The 19,731-nt window shown below is 39.8% G+C and overlaps 1 protein-coding gene across 7 annotated transcripts in view; it reads right to left on the reverse strand.

Moving 5' to 3' along the window:
- RALYL (RALY RNA binding protein like) overlaps positions 1–19,731 on the reverse strand; it is a 651,644-nt gene that overhangs the window by 18,716 nt on the left and 613,197 nt on the right. For 6 of the 7 annotated variants that reach the window (XM_084796699.1, XM_084796698.1, XM_084796697.1 and 3 more), the window contains one exon: positions 16,122–16,294. The exons of the other annotated variant lie outside the window; for it this stretch is intronic. In XM_084796699.1, the coding sequence (XP_084652825.1) occupies positions 16,122–16,294 (173 nt within the window). The remainder of the gene's footprint in view (positions 1–16,121; positions 16,295–19,731) is intronic. 7 annotated transcript variants of the gene reach the window in all.

Raw genomic sequence — 19,731 nt, forward strand, 5'->3', positions numbered from 1 at the left:
TGGAACACAGATGACTAGAACCAGGTTCACTCCTACTGTTTTATAGGCTGAGAAGTTGTATTTCCATAAAGGCTTCACCATGTGCTGTGATCCTCGTAGTTCCAATGCTTTCCTGCAAACAAACAAGCCGTGCCCCAGGAGGTTCCCCTAATTCTTTCTAGAGTTTCTTTTTCCCATATTCTGTTCTCTCCCGTGGAACCGACTGTGAGCCAACCGTGCAGCTTCTCTCAACCTTAGTACCGCCACCTGTGAAACCAGAGTATGGGAGTCACCTGTAGCCTCTTGTAAATGAATTAAGTCATGACCCATGTCACTGTCATAATCCGTGTAGCTTTTCCTTTAGTTAAGAGCTGGCTCAAATGGTCAGAAACTTTGTTCAGGAGAACCTGGAACGGCCTGCCTTATTTTTCCAATCTCTAGCCATTGGAAATACCTGGCCCATTAATAGTTTGTCAATATTTTACTTTCCAAAGACTTCTATAGTTGTTCCTTTAGAAATTATTTTATGCATAAAGGTGCTTTTTCTGAATGTATGTCTGCATGTTATGGGCATGTCTGGTTCCTGTGGATGCCAGGAAAGGGCACTGGATTTCCCAGAATTGGAGTTACAGGTACTTGTGAGTTGCTATGTGAGTTCTGGGAATCAAACCTGAGATCTCTGGAAGAGAAATCAGTGATATTAACTGGGGAGCCTTTGCGTCAGCCCTTTGTAGTTGTTATTTCAATGAATTAATGACTGGATGGCTAAAGAAAATGTGACATCAAAGGATTTTTGCATATGAAGATAGTCTATAAAAGAAGTTGATTAATTTGTGAAATTTATAGTTAGGAGCAAAAAACCAAAATTGAACATCATAAATCATTGATGACTCTGGTTAATACTGTCTAAAAGACAAAGCCATGGGGAGAGCGCACTAAGTTCTTTTCAATTGAATGGGTTGGCAACTACTGAATCAAAGAAATACTTAATAAAACAAAATCAACATATATCCCAGAATGTATTATACTTGTTTATTGACTGCATTCATGTGAAATAAAAAGCAGTTGTTTATAAAGTTTTTAACATTCTGAAGTTCCTTAAAGATACAATGCCCTGCACAAAATTGAAGTTTTTGGAAATGCAGTAATGCTTTGCTTTACTTGAAAACTACAATACCAGAGGCCTACAGCTTCTAAATTCTCACATTGGTGGATTTTCGAGATGGTGGCAGGGGAGGAAATAAGGACCAGATAAAGTTATGAGGGTGGGGACCATGTAATAAACTACAGCCCTCATGAAAAGAGAGAGACATCTAAACCACCTAGCTGTTCTGTGCTAGGAATCAGCTGAAAGGCTTTTAATAAATACCACAGTGACATTAGCACCGTGATCCAGGGCTTGCTGGCTTCCAGAACTGTATAACTGGAAGTATACAGAAATGTATAACTAATCCAAACAAAACATTTACCTGTACACGTAACAAGGCCTGCGTATTTTGTTATAGCAACAAAAAAGGAACTAAATAATAAAAATAGCAAAAGTGGTAACAGTGGTTAGAATTTTCTTGTTCACTTTGTACCAGTTTTTCATAGACTATATAGAATCCCCCTTTTTCCTTTTCAAGAGTACTGTGAAAGGATAAGAATATAGCTCACGGGAAGAGCACTAACCTAGCAGGCAGGGTTATCTGAGTCTGATCTCCAGCATTCACTCTCCTTCTCTAGTGTTCTCTCTCTCTCTCTCTCTCTCTCTCTCTCTCTCTCTCTCTCTCTCTCTCTCTCTCTCTTACACACACACACACACACACACACACACACACACACACAGGGAGACACATAAAAACCAACCTTATAATGTAGTTTTTCTTATTCCAATGTCATAATTATATCAAGGCTAAAACAAGTTAAATACTATGGTCAAAAGATAGCCTATAATCTTTTCTCTAAACAGGTTGTCAAACAAAATCCAGAAAGTCAGTTGAATTTGAGGCCATCACAAATAAGAAAAAATGTTGTATAAGTTTATTCCATATGACACATAAAACATGAATCCATCACAAACCTATTCATTATTATTCTGAAATGCAAATTTAACTGTGGGGTTTGCACTTAGATGCTGCCTCTGACGATGCCACATCTGTATCATTCCACAAACAATTTACCCCGACCACCAGGCAGCGGTACCTGCTAATCTTCTTGTCTATACAAGCAGGTTCTAATTTACTCACTTGATATCTGACAGCACCGAGGCCCTCGTGGCTTTGCCTCTGTTCTGCTCCCCACAGTCTGAGAGGCTATGTATGGCCAGGCTGTGGGGCAGGAGCTGAGTCCTATGACCCTGGAGCGGGGAGAGCCAGGTGCCAGCCGGAGAGATGACTGCATCAGGTCATACTTGGCCATGTGAGAACTTGCTTTTACTCTGAGCCAGGAGGTTATTGGTGGTGTTTAAGTAGGCCCATCTGGCTTGCCTTCAGCTTTACAAATGCATATGGAAGCTCTTCAGAAAACAAGCTGAAGAGAGGAATTCCTGGACCCTGGGGCAACAGCTCATGTTACTTTTCTTGACTGTAATATTCATGATTCAGGCACAGACCCTGGGATCTGAATAATGTGTCCGCAACAGGAATTTGGGAGAAAACCATCCTTCTCCTAGCTTAGGTATTGAACGTGCTATGGCTTCTCTGAAACAGTGACTCTGTTTTTTGTTTTGTTTTGTTTTGTTTTTTTGGTTTATCGAGACAGGGTTTCTCTGTGTAGCCTTGACTGTCCTGGACTTACTTTGTAGACCAGGCTGGCCTCGAACTCACAGCAATCCTCCTGCGTCTGCCTCGTAGTGCTGGGATTAAAGGCATGTGCCGCCACCGCCTGACCGAAACAGTGACTCTGAAAGGGGCCTGGCAACATCTGCTCCCTTTGGAGACTGTATCTATCTTTCTGGAGGAGACCATATTGTCTCGGAGCAACATCCTCAACAGAAAGCAGTTGCTGGATGTTTCAGCAAGGCGGAATTATCAAGAGGAAAGCACGTAGTGTGAAGATAACAGAACCATTTAATCATACTTGATCCTGACTGAGTCACTTCTCAACCCCAGAAACATCTAGGGAAGGCCGTGAGCGGGAGGGGTGCACTGCGGCTTTGAAGAGGCTGACGAACAGCCAGTGCTTTGATTATTAATGTGCTGTGACTAATGTTACTAAGCCAAGTTCGGTCTGGATTGGTAGCATTAAGGTTACTAAAATTAAAAGGAGCGAGAGAAGATAATAAAATGAAAATATACAAAAGGCACCAATTTTTACTGCAAAGTCTTGTGTAATTTCTAACTGAATGTCTTTGCGACAGGGTCTCAAGACATGTCATTGCTTCTCCACAGAGGCCCTTGATCAAACGCGTGATTGTCAACTCTGCTTTACATACAAAAGCCCTGAGTCCTGCGAGGTCTCGGATAAGCAGCTTCTACAGAGTTGTGAGGGGTTTGGAATTGTTTTGCAGCACACTGCAAACAGAGGCCTTGGTTATGAATGATGTCACCTGCAGCCAGGGGAGAATGTTGTCTAATGGGTTACCAACATTCTTTAGCTGAAATTAAAACTATTCGAATTAGGTGAGATGTCAAGAACGGCGAGGCTAGAATTTTTGATGAGCAGCCAATTCTTTTTGGAGTCAGCAGAGCTCCCAGAGCGACAGACTCCAGGGCGGAAACCAGAAGTGAGATACCACCGCTCCTGTATTACTCTTCTGTTAATTTTTCAAGAAATATAACAGAAAGGGTTTATTTATTTTTTTTTCACAGTGTGACAGTACAATTATCCTTTCAGGGAAAGCATGGCAGTGAAAGCTTGCTCCCAGCAGCCTGGCTGTGAACGCAGATTAAGGGCAGTGGTGTGCTGAGGTGTCTTCCACTATTGCTCTCCAACTTTATTTATTTATTTATTTATTTATTTATTTATTTGAGACAGAGTTTCTCAGAAAGCCTGAATATTACTACTTGGCCTATGCTGGCTGGTCTCTTAGCTGAGACCTGTCTGTCTCAACCCTTCAGCCCTGGGGTTACAGTGGGCACACCACCATACCTTGTCCTGTGACTTATGTGATTTTGCGCCCAGGGTCCTGTGCTTGTATAGCCAGAACTTTATCCACTAAACCATTTCCCTAGCCTCACCATGTTCTCCTTTTTAACTTAATTTCGGACTCCAGCTCAACCATGGATGCTGCAACATTTCAGGATCTATTTCACAGAGGTGTGTGTTATCAATATCAATATATAATAACGAGTGTGTATCAATCCAATCAAGTTGACAAGCAAAACCAACAATCAAGAGTCCTCCCTTTGTCAAATCAATACACACAAACACCTTATCCATCTTCATCTAAGCCCATTTAGCTAGCACAGCTTTCATCAAAGGCCCAGCCACAGCCAGCAGCAATGGAGGAATGCTCCCCTTTCTGCATGTTCTCGCCAACATGTGATGTCACTTGTGTGTTTTATCTTAGACATTCTGAGAGCTGTAAGATAAAATCTCACAGTCATTTTGATTTATGTTTCCCTGGTGACGAAGGACACTGAGCATTTTTAAGCGCTACTTGGCCATTTGTGATTCTTCTGTTGAGAATTTCCTGTTTAGCTCTGAGCCTCATTTCTTAATTGAGTTATTTTGTTTGCTGGTGTTTAATGTTTTTCATTCTTTATATATTTTGGATACTAAACCTTCGTTGCATGTAGGATTGATGAAGATCTTTTCCCAATCTGTAGACTTTCATTTCATTCTATTGACACTGTCCTGGCCTTGCAGAAGCCTTTATTTTCATGAGGTCCCATTTATTAATTTTTGATATTATGTGGAGCCTGAGCTGTTGGTGTTCTGTTCAGGAAGTTATCTCCTGTGCCAATGAGTTCAAGTCTCTTCTTCACCTCTCTTCTAACAGATAGAGTGTATCTGGTGTTACTTTGAGGTCTTTAGATCCACGTGGACTTGACTTTTGTGCAGGATAATAAATATGGATCTACTTAAAGTTTTCTACATGGAGACATCCAATAAGACCAGCACCATTTATTGAAGATGCTATCTTTTATTCCATTATATGGTTTTGGCTTCTTTGTGAAATATCAAGTGTCCATAGGTGTGTTGGTTTATTGCTGGGTCTTCAATTGATCAACCAGTCTATTTCTATGCCAGTACCACACAGGTGTTATTGCTGTTACTCTGTAGTGTAGTTTGAAGTCAGGGATGGAGATACCTCCAGAAGTTCTTTTATTGTACAGGATTGTTTTTGCTATCCTTGTTTTTTTTTTAACTTTATAATATGAATTTGAGAATTGCTCTTTCAGAGTCTGTAAAGAATTGTGTGGGTATTTCGATGGGGATGGCATTGAATCTGTAGATTGCTCGTGGTAAGATGGCCATTTTTACTATGCTATTCCTACCAATCCATGAGCATGGAACATCTTTCCATCTTCTGAAATCTTCTCCAATTTCTTTCTTCAGAGACTTGAGGTTCTTATCATAGCGGTCTTTGGTTTGCTTGGTTAGAGATACACCAAGTTACTTTATATTATTTGTAGCTATTGTGAAGGGTTTAGTTTCCCTAACTATTTCTCAGCCTGTTTGTCATTTCTATACAGGAGGGCTACTGACTTTTTTGAGTTACCTTGTATCCATCCACTTTGATAAAGGCAGTTATAAGCTACAGGAGTTCTCTGGTGAAAATTTTGGAGTCACTTATCTACACTATCAAATCATCTATGAACAGCAATACTTTGATTTCTTCCTTTCTGTCTTCTATCCCTTTGGTCTCCTTTAGTTGTCTTATTGTTCTAGCTAGAACTTCAAGTACTATATTGAAGAGATATGGAAAGAATGGGTAGCCTTGTCTTGTCTCTGATTTTAGAGGGATTTCTTTGAGTTTCTCTCCATTCAATTTGATGCTAGTTATTGGCTTGGTGTACATAGCTTTTCTTGTGTTCAGGTATGTGTTTTGTGTCCCTGATCTCTCCATCACTTTTATCATGAAGGGATGTTGTATTTTATCAAAGGCTTTTTTTGCATTTAATGAGATGATCATGTGATATGTTCCCTTCAGCTTATTTATATAGTGGATTACATTGATGGATTTTTAAAATTTAGATTTATTTATTTATTATTTTTGGTGTTTTGAGACAGGGTTTCTCTGTATAGCCTTGCTGTCCTACACTTACTTTGTAGACCAGCCTGGCCTCGAATTTACAGATCTGCCTGCCTCTGCCTCCTGAGTACTGAGACGAAGTGTGTACTACCACACCCGGCCTCATTGATGGATTTTTGTATGTTGAAAAATGTCTGGATCTGTGGAATGAAAGCTAATTAATTGATCATGGTAGATGATATATTTGATGTGCTCTTGGATTCACTTTGCAAGAATTTTACTGAGTATTTTTGCATCAATATTCATGTGTGAAACTGGCCAGAAATTCTCTTTCTTTGTTGAGTCTTTGTGTGGTTTAGATATCAGAGTGTCTGTGGCTTCACAGGATGAATCTGGTAATGCTCCTTCTGTTTCTGTTTTGTAGAATAGTTTGAGGAATATTGGTATTATCTCTTCTGGTAGAATTAAGTACTAAAACCATCTGGCCCTGAGCATTTTTTGGTTGAGAGACTTTTGATGACTGCTTCTATTTCCTTAGGGGTTATAGGACTGTTTATACTGTTCACCTGATCATGATTTAACTTTGGTAAGTAAAATGTATAACCACTTTGGATATCAATTTGGCACTTTCTCATAAAATTGGGAATATCTCTACCTCAAGACCCAGCTATACCACTCTTGACTATATACCCAAAAGATGTTACACCATAAAAACACGGACACTTGCTCAACTATGTTCTTAGCTGCTTTATTTGTAATAGTCAGGATCTGGAAACCACCTAGATCTCCCTCAACTTGAGAATGGATAAAGAAACCATGGAACATTTACACAATGGAATACTACTCAGCTATTAAAACAAAGAAATCATGAATTTTTCATGCAAGTGAATGGATCTAGAAAAGATCATCCTGAGTGAGGTAACCCAGACCCAGAAAGACACACATGGTATGTCCTGACTTATAAGTGGATTTTAGCCATATAGTACAGGATAAACATACTACAATGCACAGACACAAAAAAGAAAAGTAATAAGGAAGATCCAAGGGAGGATGCTTACATCTCACCCAGAAGGGGAAATAGAATAGACAGAGGTAGTGGTTGAAGAGAGGGAACAAGGTAAGTGAGGAAACAAAGATATGAGGATGGAGATTAGACCTGGAGAGAGCATGGAGGGTTGGTGGGAGAACGAAGGCCTATAGAGAGAAGAGAAAATGTAGGGCAGGGCATATTTGTGACAAACTGGAGACCCTAGTCAGTGTAGGCTCTGGGTTGAGAGCAGAGATGAGCAAAAAATATGAGAGAAACTCTAGCAGGGACGCCCACCTAGTGTCAGGGGCCATAGCGACCTAAGAGGACACTCGCCAACTAGACAAGTCTCCGTGTAGAGGGAGGGGAATTCCAACCCACCCACAAAAATTTTGACCAAAATTCACCCTGCTTACAAGATTTGCAGGTATAAAGATGGAGCAGATGGATGAGAGATTGAGGATATATCTCACCAATGTCTGGCCCAACCCAAGATCCACCTCATGGGAGAGAACCAACCTCTGACACTATTAATGATACACTGCTTTGTTTGCAGACAGGAGCCTAGCCAAGTTTTTGTCTGAGAGGTTCCACCAAGTAGGACCTCAAAACAGATGCTGAGATTCACAGGCAAACACCAGGTGATATTTAGCGAGCCTTGTGGAGAAGTGGGGAGAAGAAGAAAAGGACTTGGGGGTGAGAGGAGCTTCCCAGGAAGACCAACAGAGCCAACTAACCAGGGCCCAGGGTCCCTGCTGAGACTAAAGCACCAACCAAGGGCCTTGCATGGACTGAACCTAGGGCTCCTACAAAGATGCAGCCTATGGGCACCTCAGCCTTCATGTGGGTCCTCTAGTAAGGAGGGGGGTTAGGGGCTATTTTTGACACAGATACTCTTGCCAGCTTTTTTATTACTTCCTCTTGGTACAATTGCCTTGCCAGGCCACAGGGGAAGAGGATGTGCTCAGTCTTGACACAAATTGATGGGCTGGGTAGATGGGAATGGTACTCCCCTTTTCTCAGGGTTAGGGGAGAGGAGAAAGGGGATTTGGAGGGTAGGTGGGACTGGCAGATGGGGCTATGGCCAGAATGTAAAGTGAATAAATAAATAAAGGTATTAACAAACAAAACAGCCACATCTCCTTTCTGCTGGCTTTTTTTTTTTTATCCTATTCATGACACTGGTCATACTATGAGACGACTTTCCTTATTTTTAGTCTCTAACCTAAGAACAGGAACAATGTAGCACTGGCTAGACTGGCTGAGCTCAAGGGAAGGGTCGCTAGAAGTCAAGTTAAAAAAAAAAGTACCTAACTTACAAGGATTAAAGAATCACTTTTTTTACTTCCCTGTGATTTGTAATTCTAATTGATTCATTTTCCTCTAGCCAGCATTTTAATTTAAATGATAACAAAAGAAACAGAAGCAAGGAGAATATCCAGGTGAAGGATTTCACCCGAAAAAGGTAAAAGAAGTTTTTAAAAAAGATATCTGCAGGCTTGTTTATAAAGAAAGGCCAACAATATTGATCAGAATGCTTTGTCCTTTTCAGTTTTCAGTGATTTTACCACAATGCTTACTTTGAGTTCTCTTCAACTGCAGGATTACATTGTGGTCAGACCTTTCCTAAAGTGCATAGAAATTCAATATCTGGAAGACTCTGGAGTCTCACTGCTTACTTGAATGCTTTTTAAGTCCTAAAAGAGGAATAACAATAGAGTGCTCAGTTTGCATGTCTAATCATCACATGCCTAGCTAGGTAATTCTGTGATTCTTACTAATATTGCCTTGATTAGGTGGCTTGTAGTCATCAGAAGGAAATGTCATTGTAAATAGAATTCAAAAGAATTCAAGTTCTCCCTAATCCATTCAGATGCTCTGTGTAGCTACAACATCTCTAGGGCATGAATGATTTTGCTTTGTAGTTTCAAACTTCAGCCTGATGTAAGTACTGATTCCTGGACAGCTCGTCCAGATGGACTCACCGGCTTTTTAGTACCCAGTAGGTATTACATGTAAATTGGCCAGGGAAGAGTGTGTTCATCTTTGTGAAGTAGCAGAAGGCTAAGTGCTTTTCTAGCTACTTTATTCATGATTATATTAATTTCTATAAAAAGAATATGTTTGGTGGAAGTAAAAAGAATGGAATCACTTGAAAAGGAAACATGTTATATGCGAATTTACATGTCCTGTCACATGAAATGTATAATCTACATTTTCTTTCTCTTTGTGTGTGTGTGTGTATGTGGGGGCGGGTGACACTAAGTGTGGTGTATGCAGACATGTGTTAGTATTTGTCCATGCATAGAGGCCCTATGTGTAGAGGCCACAGGGGACATTCAATGCCTTTCATTAACATTCTCTGACTTACTGTCTTCAGAAAGAGTATCCTACTGGGCCTCGAGCAAGGCTGACACTGGCAATCCCAGAAAGGCTGTCTCTGCCGTGAACATTGGCATTACAGGCGCACACAATCCTGTTTGGCTTTATCATGAGTTCTGAGAAGCCGAATTCAGGTCATCAGAGCTGTGCAGCAAGTGCACTCACCTCCTATGCCATCTCCTAAGGCTTCGGAAGGATTTTCAATTTTAAGTAGGTATTCTCTAAGGTTGTGTAGAATAGTGAGCGGTGATTAGAAAACTCTTTCTCTGACAGAAGCATTGCAGTCTCTTTAATCTGACACCTTTCAAGGTGGAGCTGGAAGCTATTATGCCAGGACAGTGAACTATCTGTGCTCAGTGTGTGCTATTCTTCTCCTAAGAGCTCTTTCCCACATTGCTGTCACCACCTTACCTTCTTTCTTATACATTTGGCTTGTGGTCTTAAGAATCAGCAAACGCTTATCCCTTTAAGAAGTAAGATTTTTCATTCTTTTTTCTTACAGCACAAGTTTGTGACATTCATTTAATGAAACCTTGTAAATGTTTGCTAGTGGGTATATTTACAGATAAGAGTAGAGTGGTGCTTTGGTAGTGTGCATGTAGCACATTGGTATTGAGTTTAATTGTAAATAAATTCTAATTTGCTTTCAATGTCCTAATAAATAAATTGGGATAGAGTACTATAGCTTCATGAATTTTTAGCTTTGGGTGGTTTCTCATAAATAAATGAAGACCAAGTCTGCTTTTTAGTGCATGAAAGGATTCTGCTATGTCTCTGCAATACTAAGCTACCCAAGACAAGAAGTCATTGCCTTAGTGTCATAATTTCACACTTGAAGCAGTCACTGTGGCAATTTTTGCAAGTCTTGACAGTACCATGTTGATGCTAAGGAAGTTTCTAATGCTTTATGATTAGATTGACACGGGAAGTTGAATTCACTTGGTGGATATTCGGTAGATGTTGCTTAGCAGCCAGTGGTCATGACTTCAGCTCCTTCTTGTCCCACACAGGACCTGTTAGCTATCCCACTAGCTCACTGTGTTGGACCTTAGTTGGTTTACATTGGATCCCTACTTCCTTGTTTATTCTCCTGGAACAGAATTGTGCTTCTGCCTGAGTAACCACCTGGGCATTTGGGAAGCAGGTTATCTTTTGATTTCTGTCCCCTGCTACACTGCATCACGGTGTCATCTATCTGCATAACTATATTATCCTCTGTTATGGCAAAAGAGGAAATCTGTGCTTTTACTTCCACTTTTTGAACATCAAGAATGAATTCATTCATATGGTTGGCAAATGAGAAAATAGTGTAAATACCACCAAGAAATATCTTTTCGACTAATAAATGGGAGGGAGAGACTCGCTAGGTTTTGGTTTTGTAGCAAGGACTCAACATTAAAAACAATCCATACTTATTATAATCTAAAACCCAGAACAAAGTAAAGTACTCTATATAATGAGTTAATTCTTTAGTTCCTCAAGCCTCCAATTATAAAGAAAAGACTCAGGGTGGAAATCTTAGTGCATCTAGTTACCAATGTCTCTAATCAGTCCTTTCTTAAGGCTTGGGATTATCCACATGACTGCATGATCAAGTTCTACCCTATTAAACATGTTGCTTTTCTGACACATGACTCAGATGCATGGTCAAATGACATGGATTTTGACTTGGGATGGGGAGACAGCGTGGCCTGTACACTCCTTGCTGTACAAGAATAAGAAACTGAGTTAACATCTCCAGGACCCATGTGAGTATGTCAGGAAAGAAAAGAATGGAAGGCTAAACCAGGAGTAGGGATAGAGACAGGCAGATCCCGACAGTCCCCTGGCGAAGCAGTCCAGCCTGCTGGTGAGACCCAGGTCCACTGAGAGACTCTGTCTCAAATATGGTGGAAAGAGAGCAAAGAAGACAATATTGATCCCGACCACCCGCCAGCACAGGCAGGGACATGTCCACCCACACAGGAGGACCTGAATAGTCATGGGCTCCCACACATGGCACTGCACACACATATGCATACACATATGCACACACATACACACACACACACACACACACACACACACACACACACACACACATACACACACACACAAATCCACAAAGACATTTCTGACTTAATCTTACTTTGTTGAACACAATAAACTTAAGGCTCAGCAAAAGATTTGATTTGATTAGAAGGTGACAGATCTGGGCCTAAAACCATACATGCAACATTTTTTTTGTCAGTCCAGAAAACATGTGAATCCCTTATTTCTTAGGATAGTTGGAGGGATCTCATGATGGCCGAGATGATCCACTCCTCACCTGGACCCCAGTTCTTGAGATTTTTATCTGTGGTGACTTGTGGTGCTGATACTTCCTAATTGCCTTTCTCCATTTCTCAATTCTGTAACCCTGGTGGCACTTTTTTAAAATACATTTTTATTAATTTATACATATTACATCTCAGTTGTTAGCCCATCCCATGTATCCTCCCATTCCTCCCTTCCTCCCACTTCCCCCCTACTCCCCTCCCCTCCCCTAAGTCTGTGTCTGAGGGGGACCTCCTCCCCCTGAATATGCTCATACGGTATCAAGTCTCTCCTTGGTGACCTCTTATCTTTCCTCTGAGTGCCACCAGGCATCTCCGTCCAAGGGACATGCTCAAATATGGGGCACCAGAGTTTGTGTGAAAGTTAGATCTCCTTCTCCACTCAACAGTGGTGAATGTCCATCGGCTAGTCCGGGTAGGGGTTCAAGGTTTACTGCCTATTTTTTCCTTGGCTGTTGCCACAGTTTGCGGAGGGCCCCAGGGCCCAGACTCGTCTGTAGTTTTCCAGGACCCACTGGATCCTTCCATTTCCTCAGGGACATATGCTCAACCATGTTCATAGCTGCCTTATTCATAATAGCCAGAACTTGGAAACAACCTACGTGTCCCTCTATAGAAGAATGGATAAAGAAACTGTGGTACATTTACACTATGGAATACTACTCAGCTATTAAAAACAAGGAATTTCCAAAATTTGTGGACAAATGGATTGAACTAGAAATTGTCATAATGAGTGAGTTCACACAGAAGCAAAAAGAGCTAAATGGTATATACTCACTTATATCGAGACACTAGTCCAAGGTGTACGTCCCCATGAAAAACTGTACCTACCAGAATAGTGGGTAAGAGGGGAGGACATCCTATTGAAACTTTAGGTGTGAGAACCCTGGTGGCACTTTTCTTCTCCTTGTGCAGGTTATGAGACACTGCCTTAGTGCACAAGCTGTAATTCTGAATGTGGGCTCTACAGGAACAAAAAGCAGCATCTCTGCCTTCATTTTGTATCCGTTTCCTATGGGGGGTGCGTAACACTTCTGCTCAATTTTCCACATGTGTATATTCAATCATGAAAGGAGGGTCTGTCTCAGAACATGATACCCAATTTATCTCATCCTCTTTGTGGGATTAAAGCAAAAAGTCAAGAGTAACCAAAGCATCCTACTGTCAATGCTGTGATGTCTTTCTACACATTCCCCTCAAAAAGTCACCTGAAAGTCTCTAGTTCTTGTTTGAAGACTGAAGCCCTTTGGGTTCTGGGAATAGAAAAAACTCTCAGACAGACAATTCTGGGCAGAGGTCTCTCGTACATAGGAGCAAATATTTCAGGAGGACTAGACTGTCTTTTCTAGTGACAAGGATATCTCCAGAACTACCCTGAGGATCTAGAACAGAGGTAGCATACACGTCCCTCCCCCAGTCCTCCACACCCTGAGGATCTAGAACAGAGGTAGCATACACGTCCCTCCCCCAGTCCTCCTCTGTGGAAGGCAAAAGCTCTTGTTGAACACAGAATGTGCTGAACGCTGGGCTTCCTGTTTTCCTACACGGCATTTTGGTTGTAATGCTTTCCTTTCATTTCCTGTTGTTTGCTTCATCTGGGGCCAGTGGCCACTCAAGCCTGAGAGAAAGAGTCTGAACAAAGAAGTGGATTCAGTCAGGGAATTTGTGGTGAATGCATACCTCACATTTTGCTGTGATTTGGAGGCAGAAGTAATAAGTAACAGAAGAGGAGAAATAACATCTTCATTTTCACTTTCATAACTGTGTACGTGGGCGACAGTGTTTACTCAGTGAGGAAGATTTGGAAAGACAGCAGGAAAATAATCAAGACTACTCTGGCCATTTGTTTGAGATGTTTACTATCTCAAACTATCACTCGATTAGAAATACAAATGTAGATTTAGAGTTCCCTAGTCTGTAGAAAAAAGTTCTTAAAGTTCTGATATTTCATGATTTCAACTTGGGAAAGTGATAGGAATAGTAAGTAGCAACCACAACGCTCTGGCCTACTTGGGCTAATAGGGAGGATTGCGTAAGAGGTATGTCCAGCAAGGACTGCGTAAGAGGTATGTCCAGCAGAGGACTGCGTAAGAGGTATGTCCAGCAAGAACTGCGTAAGAGGTATGTCCAGCAAGAACTGCGTAAGAGGTATGTCCAGCAGAGGACTACGTAAGAGGTATGTCCAGCAAGGACTGCGTAAGAGGTATGTCCAGCAAGGACTACGTAAGAGGTATGTCCAGCAGAGGACTACGTAAGAGGTATGTCCAGCAGAGGACTACGTAAGAGGTATGTCCAGCAGAGGACTACGTAAGAGGTATGTCCAGCAGAGGACTACGTAAGAGGTATGTCCAGCAGAGGACTGCGTAAGAGGTATGTCCAGCAGAGGACTGCGTAAGAGGTATGTCCAGCAGAGGACTGTGTAAGAGGTATGTCCAGCAGAGGACTACGTAAGAGGTATGTCCAGCAGAGGACTACGTAAGAGGTATGTCCAGCAGAGGACTACGTAAGAGGTATGTCCAGCAAGGACTGCGTAAGAGGTATGTCCAGCAGAGGACTACGTAAGAGGTATGTCCAGCAGAGGACTGCGTAAGAGGTATGTCCAGCAGAGGACTGCGTAAGAGGTATGTCCAGCAGAGGACTGTGTAAGAGGTATGTCCAGCAGAGGACTACGTAAGAGGTATGTCCAGCAGAGGACTACGTAAGAGGTATGTCCAGCAGAACAGATGACAGTGAAGACACGGTAAACAAAGGAAATCTCGGAGTAAAGGAAGTATGTACTTATGTGCAGTCCTGCTGAGAAACCGATCAAGAGAATCAACCATTGGAAACACAACATGAAGTCCTCCTGGCAGACCCCTCAAAAAATACTCAAAGGGATGTTAAATGAGAACACATAGGGAAACTATGCTATTAAGTTAGGCTTTTGTCTACAAAGGCACTGAGAAGCCTTCGTCCTTCTTTCTTTGATCAATTCATTCCATTATAATTCCACACCAGTAGGCAGACCTCACAGTTTGAAAAACCTCAATCTGAGGCGAAGGTTTGAAGGAAACATGGTAATTGCCGAAAGCTTATATTGGAAAAGCTTAAATGAGTGTGCCACAAAATTCAAATAATGGTGGATGTTAAAAATCAATATAGAATGCTGACATTACAACTTAACTGAATTGGTTGAGAACTTTACCACCATATCAAACAATGCCAATAACCGTAACAAAATTACTTAAGCAATAATAGGTTTTAAAACAGATGGGAATATAATATTACTAAGAAGAACCTGTTATTACACATTTAGTAAATATATGCATATATAAGTAAGATCATCTATAGCTACAATTGAGAGGTAACCACATACAACACACACCTGAACATACACTCTAACATACAAATATTCATACTTTCATCTACCTTTACTAATTAAATTCTTTGTGATATAATATTTAATTTCATGGTTGAAATATCAACATGTTTTTACCAAGTGTCTACTATAGTTGACAAGGAAAGAGTGCCTGGAAATGAACAGTATACTAATTTCAACATTGGAGAAACAAAACACAAAAGTATGGTCTTAGCTAAATTCCTAAACAATAATGATTGGTTATCAAGCAACGCTGACACTGGAAATGATAAGGTCACCATGGGTTGCCATGGCAGGCCAGTTGTGGAGAGGGTGGCTGGCCACACAGCTAGTGCATGTGACTACTGTCAGTAAGTAAAACTGTTGAGCTACAGGTATCTGGAACTCCAAGATGGCTCAGTGGGAAAGTGTGCTCGCTATAAGGCTGACAACATGGCTCTTCCCTGGGATTGGCTAACTATAGCAAGTTGTTCTCTGACTCGCATCCATGTGTTAAAGCATGTGTGTACATGCATAGACAAAAATAAATAAGCAAACAAAAATAAGTAAAAGTTGTAAAAAGAGGATCCATGTATCTTGCAAGAGATGTTTTTTTTGTCACTGGCATATTATGTGTACCTACACATTTAACTATACAAATGCAAAATTTCTCCCATGATAGAGAATGTGGGAAAGAAAGCCTTTGATTTGGGACTTTATGTATACCTAACATTGGATATAGTACTCATATTTTACATTCATTTCTACCCTCATAGTTTAAATTAAAAAAAATATATATATATTGAGCACTTGCTATGTACAAAGCACCATAGTGATGTGCCTTTAAATATATTCATACAAGATTTTAAAAAGCCTCACATGATCTCATTGCTCGTTGGATATAATCAAATGCTACTGCTGCCACCCAGCAGATGTGGACTCCATGCATTGCATTCCTACCAGCTCGTGACCCCCGTCTTCGTCGAAGTCCTCCTCCACCCCGTCAGTCATCTCTCCTCCGTCCGCCTCTTGCCCTCCTTCAGCAGGCTCCTCTGTGGAGTGGTCTGCGTTCTCGGACACACACTCATCTTGTATCAGCTCTATTCTCTCCTCCAACTGCTTCTTCTGAGCTTCTAGGGGGCAGAAAGCACATGGCTACTACCTTGGGTTGCTCATAAGTCGTTTAGAAAAACCACGAAAGAAGAAAAAAGAAAAACAACAACAACAACAACAGGGAACTCTTAAAAGGGGTGAGCTGTTGAGAGCCTGTGAAAGACATGGATATATTCAGTAACTTATTCAATCATCTAACTACATGCATATGTCTTTGTATGTTTGCATGTAAGCAAATCTATTTAGAAGTGAAAATGGGAAAAAGTAGGGTCTTGAGATGGTAAGAATATATAAATAAATATTTACATTACACTGATCTACCTATATACATGATTTTACATGAGACTCTGAGAAAGGTAGTCTCTCAGTGACAAGCCTGGTCTAGAATCACAGTCAGGATTTATTACTTAGTGGGAATGTGGTGCTTTACAAGGAACGAATGATTGCCCTGCTATGTGCCTAGCTTCTCTTCTCTGCGTGTGATAAATGCTTCCTAAGCTCTTAAGGTTTGATGCAGAAAATAAAAGCACTAGTCCAGTAGTTTGCAAATAGTAAGTGCTCAACAAGAGAAACCACACTCCACACTAACAGAATTCCCTCTGCCGGATTGGTACATCCCATTTGCAGAAATTCATACATGCAAGTAATACTGGCAACATAGCTAGCAGTTATTTCTCTACTGTTTTTGTCATCTCCTGTGAAAATTCCAAGAAACAACGGACAAGTAAGATGATATTTTGTTTCTCTTTCTCCAGCTTTCCCCTTTGTGCTCAAACTGCTAAAAGCTATGTTGTTTTCATTAATTTTGCATACTATTATTTTATTGAAGTATTGTTCCACTGTTTGATTTGAGCTTTAAATGGACTGCATTTTAAGCTTACTTACTAACTTTTCATGACAATGAAAACAACTTGAGAGTAAAAATCCGGAACATCCATTTCCTATTTTTCTCATAATGTGAGTTAAGAGGATATTAGCCTTTGATCTATAATATTTGATGAAACATAATAAGCTTTGAAAAAGGTTTATTAAATAAATACACAAATAAATAAATAAATAAATAAATAAATAAATACGCAAGTAACCTTTTCTACACATTGTTGAATATTATCACAGTATTTTTTTCTATAAATAATGTGTGTCTATACACTCTCTTATTTCAATTCTCCAAATGATAAATGTGGTGGGAAAAAAGGCAGAAAGGTGTGATATGGCCCATCCTCTGCCAGATGATAGGGCTCCAATGGTATTTAAGTTACTTAGCAGTGGCACTGTACTTCATTCTAAGCTTTGCCGTGTAATTACATCCTATAAACACATTTGCTCTCTGAAGATTAATAATATATAATGCAGAAAATATTTTAGAGACTACCAAGGATGGCACCAATGTGTATAATTGCATTAAAGGGAGACAGTGCAATCTCTCTCTCTCTCTCTCTCTCTCATATATATATATATATATATATATATATATATATATATATATATACATATATGCATACATATATATATTCAAGCCTCAGCACCAGCAACAGTATCAGTTTGGATCAGTGAATGATGATTAAAAATGTTATAGATATCAGGCCTTGTTTCAAAATATGGCCACTTTCCTCACAAAGTCATTGCTAGGCTCGTAGGAACAATACAAATGTTTAATGCAAACGGAGGTTTATTTTAAGGCAATCTGTTGATACATTCTGTTATTCTTATTTTATATGGCTTATAAATAGAAATGGTGCCATAAATATTAGAATGTAAGACATAGGGTACATATTTCTGCTAGTTACTACTTCAATGAATTGTAGTTTTTGTTCTAAAAGTTGAGCTAAAATGTAGTATTAAATTCCCAAAGCAGTTGTTTTCTTGAATGATGAAAAGATGTGAATGTGCCTTTAACTGCAGAGGCCACAAAAACACACAAGCATAGAAGAGCAAAACAACTCTAAAGTGTATCCTTTACTATTTGATTACTATACAGAAACTATCTTATAAAAGTATTTACTTTGGATTTTTGAGAATGTACTGAAGAGATAATTTTTGTGTACTGGCTTTCACATGACCTTTTTATTTCTGTTTAAACAAATGTAAGATATTAAATTACTCAACTGTCTTTCGTACACACAATATGCATGCAATTCCTTTCAGAGTATATTTCAAAGACAACAGTGCGTTAATACAGTTCAAGTTTAGAATAACAAGCCTGTAAGCTATCCTCCATTCATTAGCCTGAAAGCTTAAATGCTTAGCAGATATTATCTGGGCTGAAAATATACCCCTTAATTATGATGGTAATTGATTCATGGGATTTTGACAGAAATGAGGCTAGCCTGCATTTTTGTAAGGTGTGGTCAGCATAGACCATTGTCACTGGCTCAGTGGGTGTGGGGTGTCACAAACCCTGAACAATTGTAGGATCCATGAATAAATCACACATGAAATCAGTTGTTCATTAAGCTGCTGTTTTGCCTCTGAACAATCAACTTTGGTTCAAAAAATATTTTGTTATAATTAAGGCAAAGAAACTAATTCTGTTTTTTGAATTATTTATTTAGTTATCTATTTCAGAAATGAATAACATTGTTTGATTTAATCTAAATTTTGTAGCTTTTGTTTTATATGCATAATCCTTTGCATAAACATGTGAGAAAATACCTACATATGTGTTGTGTGTATGCGTATACACATGTGTGCGCATTTATATTTATCAGCAGAGATTCTTTGGGGCAGAAATATTGGTATATATATTTTCTTTCTTTCTTTCTTTCTTTCTTTCTTTCTTTCTTTCTTTCTTTCTTTCTTTCTCCTTCTCTGTTGTCTATTTTGTAGCCTTACATAGAAACATTTTCGAATATATTCATCAGTTGTATGGAATCAAATAATAAAAACCTCTGTCTTCATTTCAAATTCTTCTTACACAAACAAAAAGACAGTTGAATTTGGCACCATTGTAGCAAACTAAAGTTCTGAGGAGTCAAAATAAGCATTACTGCCACATCCTGTACTAGAGCCCATAGCCAAGATGGTACTCTTAGAGGAGAATTGTTCATGTTTGTACTGACAACTCCTCAAAAGAAAAATAAATGTGGAGTATCTGTGTGTTCTGGAAAGGTGCTACCTTTGTATTTTGGCATCTCTTAGAGCCTCTCTGTTGTGTTGTTTATGTCAAAGTGATGGATTTCTTTTCTGAGCAGAGAAGTGAGTTAGTGTTATAGTTTTGTTAGAAGTATGGACAAGGACTGCAAGAGCAAGCAGTTAATGCCAAACATAATATGCAGTGTTACCTAAACTATAAGATTATTACAGCAGGAAAATATTTATAATGACCACAAGTTAGTGAGGCAGTGAGTTCTTCTAAAGTGATGACCATGCAACGCATGGGCGCTAGTCTTAGAATACATGTCAATAAGATATTATTGTTCATTTATGCACAGGTAAACTGAGGCATAAGTGAAGCAAG

Source organism: Acomys minous (assembly GCF_964271855.1).
Source record: "Acomys minous genome assembly, chromosome: 9".
Lineage (NCBI taxonomy): Eukaryota > Metazoa > Chordata > Mammalia > Rodentia > Muridae > Acomys > Acomys minous.